At 42.6% G+C, this 10,513-nt stretch overlaps 1 protein-coding gene across 1 annotated transcript in view; it reads left to right on the top strand.

The window, feature by feature from the left end:
- Positions 1-171: 171 nt before the first annotated feature.
- pdzd8 (PDZ domain containing 8) overlaps positions 172-10,513 on the top strand; it is a 46,654-nt gene continuing 36,312 nt past the window's right edge. The window contains exon 1 of the mRNA XM_056435797.1: positions 172-1,146. Within this exon, the coding sequence (XP_056291772.1) occupies positions 260-1,146 (887 nt within the window). The 5' untranslated portion in view covers positions 172-259. The remainder of the gene's footprint in view (positions 1,147-10,513) is intronic.

The raw sequence follows: 10,513 nt of genomic DNA, 5'->3' as shown, positions 1-10,513 counted from the left end.
AAAACGGATGACGTATCCTGCTAGATACGGTACACTCAAAACAGGTTTTCCGTGAACGCATCACAACAAACACATTCTTCTACGCCATCACGCACGGCGACGTAATCCGCTCGTCCAATCAGGTGAGGAGCCTGCAGCTCAGGGAAGAAGCAGATGATATGGCAGCTTTGAGAGCGATCTGGTGGAACTTGCTTTGTTAACGCGGCTTTAAACCGCAGATGATGAAAACGCGCTGTCCACGAGACGGCAGCCGCTCGACATGATTTACGTGATATTAATGTCCGCGTTGTCCGGGGCGGTCGTTACGTTGATACTGCAGTTTCTGTTGATATACCGGAGGAGCCCCGAGCCCACGGGCAGGACAGTGCAGTATGTCAACGTGGTGCCCGGGAACGCGCTGAAGGATTACTTTAACACCCCCCATGCCGAACCAGGCCAGCAGCAGGACGGCACGGCGTCGACCGTTACCGCACCGAAGCAGCAGGAGGCCGCCTCGGCGAGGCAGCAGGAAGCCCCCGTCACCGGCGGCAGCCCCAAACAACAGCCGCCACCGCCTTCCGACGGAGAGCCCACCGACGCCGACAGACCCGAAACGTGCAATTTCCTAAACGCTATATTCCGGTTTCTCTTCCGGGAGCTCCGGGACACCCCCGCCGTGAGACACTGGCTCACCAAGAAGATCAAGGTGGAGTTCGAGGAGCTGCTGCTGACCAAGACGGCGGGTCGCCTCCTGGAGGGTCTCAGTCTCCGGGACATCTCCCTGGGCAATTCTCTGCCCGTCTTTAAAACGGCCAAACTCATGAAGCCGGTGCACCTGAACGAGGACGGCATGTCCGAGGAGCTCAACTTCGAGGTGGACATCGAATACAATGGCGGCTTCCACCTCGCCATCGACGTGGAGCTGGTGTTCGGGAAGTCTGCCTACCTGTTCGTGAAGATGCGGCGCGTGGTGGGCAAACTGAGGCTGCAGTTCACGCGCATGCCCTTCTCCCATTGGTCCTTCTCCTTCCTCGAGGACCCGCTGGTGGACTTCGAGGTGAAGTCCCAGTTCGAGGGGAGGCCGCTGCCTCAGCTCACCTCCATCATCGTGAACCAGCTGAAACGGGTGATCAAAAAGAAGCACACCTTGCCCAACTACAAGATCAGGTAGGCTCCTCGGACACCCCTCTGACCCGAGGGCAGCGATGAGGGCTGGAGGAAGTCCTCAGCTAGTCGTAGACCCCCCAGAGGCCGAGGACAGCTGTTAAGAGAGACCAGGGGGATTTAAAAAAACAAACAAACACCTACATTATCCAGAATTATTATCATTATCCTAAATAGAACAATGCTAATAACTGTAATAATTAAATAGTGCAACATTACTTCTATTTGATGATGTTCTGTTGGCATACAACATAAATCAATGCCCTGTTTCAATGTGTCAAAAATACCTAAAAATACAATACATATATATATATATATATATATACACATACACACACACACATATATATATATGTAAATGTGTGTGTATATATATATATATATATATATTGGAATAAATAGCACATGAGACCAAGACAATATATATATATATATTGTCTTGGTCTCATGTGCTATTTATTCCAAAGGACTACATTCACTATGCACTGGCTACTACTTTTCTCTAAAACTGTACCACTGGTGGTACAATAATAAGTAACAATAAGATATTTAATGAATAGCTTTTCCCCCTATCTGATAAAATGAAGAGATGGAGCTAGATGACACAATTGGAAGAGCATTGTGTCTGAAACCAACTACCAGAAGTGGGTTCATTCATTCAGGAAGTGCTTCGGTTTCAGAAGTGAAAATCAAAGAATTTCTGACTTCTTTGCTTCTTTGTCCATTTCTTTCAGCAGTGAATGGCTCCGTCATTTGAGTTATTTCCTAAAACAATAGTGTCTTTTCAACATTATATCAAGTTTATTTTCTCTTCATACACAGACTTTGAGTTACAGGTTAGCATCGGTCTGCCTATGACACGCGTGTCCTTTTAACGGCGTCTGTTTGAGGCGAAGGACCTGGGTAATGGGGTCACATGACCACGAAACCTGGTCTCTCTTCCCAAAGGCGTCTCACCACTCGGCCCACTCTGTTCCGGTGTGTTGCAATGGTCTTCCTCAGCTCACGAGTTTCTCTCGGTGTCGTGGAAATTGTATTTCAAATTGTTTAAATGTTTTACTGTGTCCATGTTTGCCTAAAAGTTGAGATGGAATGTGAATTCTTGACCTTGGAACTAGTGGTGATAATAATATGAAGTCACAGCCCACTTATTGACGTTTGTTTCCTCTGAACTTTCCACCATACCACAGACTTCCTCTGTGGAGACTTAGGACTTTTAGGTTGTGAGTTGCAGCTGAACGCTCTGGAAACATGTGATGTACCAGTAAATGGATATTGTTTTGAGTTTTTAATTTGTCATGAACTGTTTGTTTTCATGACAGAAGTCCACAGGATGCCTTTCAGTCCTTTTAAAGCGCAGAGTGTCGGATTGGGATGACTTGACTGAACAATGCTACGGATCACAGAGATTTACTTCTCTTGACACACAGATAACGGGAACGCAAAATACAATAAATCTCATGTTTTTGATGTCGACGCAGGCCTCGTAGACCAGGTTTGAGAACACATTTTGTAGGGTTGGGAATTCACTTTACAGAAGTGAGAGAAAGAGCAGACAGAAAAAGGGAAGTAAAGAGAGAGTGAAAGAGAGAAAACCAAACGGAAACTTGTGTGACACTCGGTCCTCGTGGTTTCAAGACGAGATCCTGCAGCGCTCCCGCAGTGGACACGCACTACAACGGTCAGATTGACACAAACTAATACGGGCAGGTCGTACTGAGGAAAAAAAAACATTTCTTTTTCATGACATTAAGATGTGCTTCACTGACGGGTCTACGTATGCAGACGCTGGTGGTGACGTAGGTCTACTAAATAATATAACTAAAAATATATTGTCAGATTTCAATGCATTATATATAATATATACTCTAATAATACACGCATGTTCTCTCATTTCAAGTAATTTAAACTCGGTTGAAGTGAATAAAAAATAAACATAAATGAATAAATAAAACAATATTATATTCTTGTCATCTTCTAAAAATGGAAAATGGTATGCAGGGACTTTATCTGTGATTATTAAACCACTTATTTCAGCTCTATTCTTCTCCGTTCACATCCTTGTTGGACACTGAAATCACCAGTCAGGATTCTGATCTTTTTGGACTATTAAGTTTATTTTCTGCTTTTTATTTTGGATGCGCGTCGGTACGTTCGCTCTTTTTGGAGAACAGAAGGATTCAATAAACAAATGTATCCATAAATAGAATCTGACTAACATAAGTTTGTTACCTTGGTTCTCGGTTCAAACCTTCTCTGGTTAGCCATTATTAATATTACATTATGTCGTATATTGTAAAGTCCTCTGAGGACCATTTGTAATGTTGGGGTTACACCAGTGGTTCTCAAACTGTGGGGCGCCCCCCTCTAGTGGGGCTTTACGGCATTACAGGTGGGGCGCAAGGGGAAATGCAGAATTTTTTAAAATTTCAATACTTTTATTGAGAACTTCCCATGTTACAAAATACACAAACATAAAACTACGTCATACGTTTGTGTAATAATGTGTGCGCAGGCGTGACGGCCGAGATCGCCACGTCCGACCTGAGATCGGCGTTCCTGCTGTTGCCCTTCAAAACAAGAGCTCAACATTGAGCATGAATTGAAAGCGGCCGTATCGATCCTGCAGCCCCGTTTTGTAAAGATGTGTTTGGGAAAGCTCATTGCAGCCACTAATCCTGATGAAACGTGATGACTCGCACTCGTTTTGTTTGGCAAAAGTTGCACGATATTGTTGTTTTGCAGTGTAAAACTCCGTAAAACTCTTTATTGCTAAATATTTGAACTTGTTTTGTCTTAGTTTTTCAGGTTGCACTTTATTGTTATTGTCTTGAAAAGGTATTCAGTGCAAAACGGATTAATTGCAGCCACAATAAATGATTTTTTGCCAAATATTTGTTATTTTTTGCACAGATAGAACTTTGTTTGTATTCTAATAAAGTGAGTGGAAGCATTTTATTAGTTTTTTGTCTGATGGAGAAATCTGGTTTGATTTGAAAATGATTGCAAAGTAATTATATTATTTGAAAAAGCACAGAGGGAGTCACAACTTCAACATGGACCATTTTGTAACAGAAAAAGTTTGAGATCCACTGGGCTACACACATATCTTTGACCTAAACATAAAAAAGAAGTGAGAGAACAGGAAGAAGACAGAGAGTTCAAGGACCTTTTTCCTCTTCCAGTTACTGAACCGTCTCCATAACCATATGTGGTCTTCTCCTAAGCGTGTTATTTTATTTCAGAAAAATTTAATAATTCCATCTGACCTTTTTTTTGTTGAGGTGGGACTATATGGTACGACACTACAGGAAACCTTGTTACTTGGCTCATTTACAACTGACCTTTGATACTGTCCTTTTAAATAACCCTCCTCCAGGCATCTGTGTTGCCTGTCCGACAGTTAAATGCGAGCAGTAAATGCTCCTTTATGGCCCTAAAGTTGACTCCGTGAGAGGACTGCGGCAAACAGAAGAATTCCAAACGCGTGCGAGTGCATCGCCCACGACCGTTGCCGAGTGAGCGAGCGTGACGAGATGATGTAATGGATGAGCGCTGGACCGTGGGATTTGCGGAGTGGCACAGATGGTAGTTCTGTGGAGGGCAGGGCCGGGACTGCGGCCCACTGGAGGTAATCCAGGCATTACGGCACCCACGGAGAGAGAGCCCCGACCTCGGCTCTGGGGGAATACGATGCTGAAAGCCTAATCTGGGAGGGTCTTATTTTGCCCTAATCATCACTCCAGTTCCATGAATTTGTTTCGTATTCAAACGGAAGCTGCGCTGCAGAAGCTTAGATGAGGGGAGAGCAGAGGAGCCTGGCAAACGGCTCGTTCTATCTTTTAGGGCCACGCGATTATTAGAACGTTAATCTCATTCACGATTTAAACCGCCCTCCAATTAAATGGTAAAGGTCGCCCAGATGTTTTGGCTTCACCTTTTTTGGGGAGCCGTCATGCTCACCGCATGCACGCCACAGCCTGTGGGACCCAGAAGAGTAATGTACCGCGTATTACTCAATTCAACTCAATTCAGATTAACCGTATTTACAGGACTCTCCTAAATTAGCGTGAATGTAGAACAACGTGGAAGTGGGCGCAGCACTTTGAATAAAGACCAAAGTCAGATTTCTTCTTTTTACCTTCGTATTGAAAATGCGGAAGGTAATGTTTTGATCCGCGTGTATTTGTATGCATGCATGTTATTCGCATAAGTCAAAAAGTATTTACATTACTAATCGCATGAAATTTGGTGGGATGATTGGTTATTATCCGGGGACCATTTGATTATATTTTGGGATCAATCGGGTCAAAGGCCAATGGCAAGGTCATGAAAAGGTCAAAATCTTCTTTTTACCATAGCACGGCCAATTTTTATCCAATTGGCATGCAACTCATGCCAAAATGTTCATAATTCAATGCCCAAACTTGTGATATGCGAAGGTATGCGCTCTACCGAGTGCCCATTCTAGTTCCTGATTTGTTTTAATCCAGTAATTTGAACATGAAAGTTTTGTTTAGTTCAAATGTTATTTTTTTCTCAATGCACATTATTGTTCTACCGAGTGCCCATTCTAGTTTTTTAATGCAACTATTTTTATTTTTGATATTACACAGTAAGAAAGAGAAATAACCGTGCTCTGTTTATTATTAGAATGTGCAAGTGCTATGAAATATTTTGTCCCCAATATCGGTGAATAATCCCGTTGAATAGTTGTGACCTCCAATATCTAACTATATAGCACGTTTGTGAAGTTGTTTGTTTGAGAGGTTCTAGAGGACCGCCACGGTTCTGAACCGGAAGCACTCGCTGCACGAGTTGCTCATTTCTGTAGTTTTATCAGTTAATGACGGATATAAGCAAACTAATAAACTCATATTATCTTTCCACTGAATATCCAAGTGTTTTCGTGGCTGCTGTTTTCTTTCCTCCTGTTGCAAAAAAACCCAAAGGGTAAAAGCACCACATTTTAGTTTCCCCGTGTTTACAGAAAGACATTAATTTAACCAAACTCGGGCAGTTTGCGTCAAAGCCAACGAGTTTGAGTTCGTACGCCGGCCCGGACGGGAAAATAGACCGGAATTGACAAAACTCTAATCTGCTGTCGCTCGCTAATCTGATTGCAGCCTCTCGGGTTTGTCCCTGCAGACGGGAGGAGACTGCTGCATCGATTGGACTGTCGCTGTAGTTCAGCTCTGGTTTTGGGCTGACGGCCGCGGATCCAGAGACGATGAAGTCTGTAGAACAGCAACAACTGCAGCTGGAAGGAGCACTCTGGCTTAAAAACATCCATTAACTGCTCTTTTTAATGTAACTTTCACGTCTTTTTGCAAGTGACACGGCGATTAGTGCCACCGGAAAGTCTGCCACACGGCCAGGTCTCCTATATCGCTTTACTTTGGAAGAAGGGAAATGTAAGAGGCCTTTTTAAAATGAAACATGGACTTCACAACAATATTGAGACTTGGGTATGGGGTCAGTAATTGTAATTCTCAATAGTTGCAAATGCGCACGGAACAATTCACAAATATATTCGCACATAGAAGGATTTACAAATAAATGAGACTCTCCAATGCACACATAAAGAAATTCCGATTTTATATCAATGTAAAAGATAAAATCACAAATCTACTTCTTTTTTGTGGGTTTTTGAGACTCTTCTTCCGTGACTCGATTCGCAAATGCGCTATTTTCTACATGGACCTGTCTGTAGCCAATCAGATGTCACCCTCATTTTCAACCAATTTATACTAATAATATACATATTATATTTACAGAATATATTCATGAATTGTTCTGTGCGCATTTGTGAATCTTTGTCTTTGCATTTGTGAGTCTCTCTGTGTGCATTTGCAATTATTGAGACTGATCTGACCCGTTGACTAAATGACATGACATCTCATTGAGCTGACGCTTTTATCCAAAGCGACTTACAATCATGTTACATTCATTCTCTGTCGACGCAGGGAGCAACTCGGGGTTATGTGTCTTGCTCAAGGACACATTGACTAGGGCGGGGAATCGAACCTCCAACCCCCTGACTGATAGACGGACCTGCTGACCACGGACCCCCTCGCACTTAGGGAGTTCTCAGGGTGGCTGAGCGTCTTCCTGAGCGCTGAGGTCACGCGAAGGCCGCACGCTGTAGCCAAAGATGTGATGGAAGCCGGGCCTGGACTTCTTCTTCTTCTTCTTCTTCTTCGGGTCTAGAAAGTGTACACTCGATGAGGAAGTGAGTAGGTCTTGAAATCCCCCCCCCCCTATATAGAATCACTCACTTTCCCTTTCCCTAGATTCGATTACATGTATCGCATTCTCAGTTCATATTTCTGCACATAGCTACTTTTTCATCAATGGACACCATCACTCAAGATAAATCCGAACTCCATTTTTAGTGCTTTAAACCCCAGATCAATAGTTTTAAAATGCAACCTACAGTAAAGTGGATTATCAGTACTACTAGGTTTCCCCAAATGGCGACACGACAAACGGAGTCTAGAAGTCAGCGCTGCCACTACTTGCACCTCACACTCACCTTTAGATCGCATGCTGCGCCAAGAAGGCTCTTTTTAATACTCGCCATTTTGAAAACGAACCTTGATTTCAAATCATTGCATCTTTTTCTTTGGTTCATTCTATTTTAACTCCTTTAAATTCACTAGTTATATTTCTCATTAATTGTGGCAAAGTAAACATTATTCTTTTATAGATGTGTCGGACACCATCTTTTAATCCATTGCTTATTTACAAGTGATGTGTATGTCGTCTCCTGCTTTTTAAAATGCTGTGGTCTAATATATTGACTGGAGTGAAATGAACAATATTATGTAATATATCCCCAAAAAACCAGTGGCAGTGTTTTTCCTTTTTAAATTCCTGTCTTTTCTCATGTAAAATGGTTCAAATGTTCCATGACTCATCCTGCACTCCCGTGGAGCCGTCTGCATATCTTTAATCAAGAGCCAGGTCTCTAGATTTTTTAAAGCGTGACTCATTATTTTAACATTCAGATTTTTTAACACTTCCATCAAAACTCGGTCCTCTGATTTGCTCTGCTTCTACTCAACTGTGTGCGCACACTTGGATCAGCGTCGGAAATACACGAGGGCAAAGGGAAAAACTGCCTCTAAGAAATATAATTTTGCCCCTGATATCACTAGAGGGGCAAAGAATGCCCCCAAAATGTATATAATTTAATAGCGTTTTGTTTTTTGTTGTGCGTGTCCTATCTGTATTGCCGGTACTAGGTAGGTACACACAAAAAATCAATCAATATAATTTTGAATTGTTAAAGAAATAAGTTATTGTCAATTATTTAAAACAAATGTAATAATAAAATAAATAATAAATAAGAATACAATTGAATATTATTGTTTATTTTTTTGTTAAAAAAATCTAAAAACAATTTGAATCCGTAGACTACTGCCTAATAATCTTATTATTGCCATTTTTATGGCAATTGCTCATATACCGAAAACCTAAATAAGTATAATTATTATTTTTGAATAACGGTTTAATTTTATATCATAAGTTTCAAAAAGTACCCCCATTTTCTTTTTAAATGCCCCTGAATTTCAGTTCGTGGGGGCAAAAATTGCCCCCTAAAAAATATGTAAATTTCCTACCCTGGCTACTCGGATACATTGTTCCTTGCACAGAGTTACTACTGCGCTCCAGCTTCAGTCCTTCTCCTTACAACTCTACCAAGTAAAAAAAAAAAAAGAATCCAATCAAATGAGAGTTTGGGTGGATCAGAGTAGCTCACGGGGCAATAAGGAGAGACGTTTAGATGTCAGTAGGCAAACACTTTAGTTTTCATTTCCAATACTGGCTGAGGTCTGAATTATATCAAGGAGAACGTGAGCCAATTGTCAGCCGGCTCTGTCCAGGCAGTAAATGCAGATTACTAAAAGGTGGAAGAAGCCAACCAATCGGCGGAGCTTGCCGGCGATCATCTGTCCGTACGGTGCTCTGGCTCAGGTCAAGCGGGTTGTCCTCCAATTTTAAGATCAATCATAAGTATTATGACCATTGTTTTTCTAGTTCTGGTCACGAGTGAAGGATACTTGCATCAACAGAGCATGTGCGAAGAGGTTTTTTTTCTTGCGCGTGACAATTCTGCCGCCGTTTGTTGACCAAGCGCCGACTGTGCGTTCGTGGCCACCGCAGCATTTCCACGAACGGACTGCAACATCCGTTTCCCCGGCGTCGTGAAGGATTCGTCTGAACGAAGTCCGCAGTTTGGAACGGAACGAGCTTCAGGCAAACCACAGGGGCACCGAGAGCCCAAAATAGCTCGGAGAGCATGTTTATACATCGCAATGACCGTTTTCATGTATACAAAAATCAGGCCGGCTGCCCCACCACACCCAGCAGAAGTAGTCCCAGTGGTGGCCAGCGTTCAACTGTGATCCCGCCTACTGGTTACATTCTGCACACATAGCCAAGTGGGAAGCAGTGCTGCTGACGCCTTCCACACTGTGTGGCTGCACACCTCTCAAAGCCGGCGGACGGGTTCCTCATATCTAACTCAGTCGTGTTCGTTGAGTGGCAACATTTGACTTCTTGTATCCACAACCTCTGTTTACCACGGAGCATCCCGTTGGCCTTTGGTCAGGGAAAACCATGTGGGCCTCCAAATATTCTTCATCCCTGAAGCACTCTTATAGCCGAGGTTATAACTCTCCAAATCGAGGCAATGTTTGTCCTAGTGTGATTTTTATTTAATTTTTTGCAAGATAAAAGAAAATTCCGATTGAGAATCAGAATCTTTTATTGCTATTTCTCTTTTCACATACAAGGAATTTGACATGGCGGGTGGTGCGACAATAACATTAACATCAATCAACAACACAGTGTGAGAATTAACAATATAAATATAAGATAAAGTGGACAGACGGGCAGGTTTTAGAACTTTAAGTCAGTTTAAAGTGACAAGTGAAGCGTTGCGTGTATTTAAGTGAAGAATGAAGTGGTGTGCAGGGGAGTGACCGGAAAGAAATGGTTCTGGGGACGATAGATAAGCATAATGACATCAAGGCTCCAGAGAGAATTATCAGCCATTTTAAAGGCAGTATAAACTGTCAACTTTAAACGTTATCCTAGAAGAAAAATATATCTACTTTTATCATCATATTACATATAGTTATATACATATATGAAATGTATTCTCTGCATTTAACCCATCCTTCGTGAATGAAGGAGCAGTGGGCTGCTGTGAAGCGCCCAGGAGCAACTGGGGGTTCAGTGTCTTGCTCATGGACACTTTGACATTCAACTGAGGAGAGCGGGGATCGAACCGACGACCTTCAGTTGCAGGACGACCACTCTCCCCACTGAGCTACAGCCGCCCCTATTGTCTTCGATTGTG

Source organism: Pseudoliparis swirei, chromosome 17 (genome assembly GCF_029220125.1).
Source record: "Pseudoliparis swirei isolate HS2019 ecotype Mariana Trench chromosome 17, NWPU_hadal_v1, whole genome shotgun sequence".
In the NCBI taxonomy this organism is placed as follows: Eukaryota; Metazoa; Chordata; class Actinopteri; order Perciformes; family Liparidae; genus Pseudoliparis; species Pseudoliparis swirei.
The sequence above is the reverse complement of the archived record's forward strand: the minus strand, read 5'-3'. Positions and strand labels throughout refer to the sequence as shown.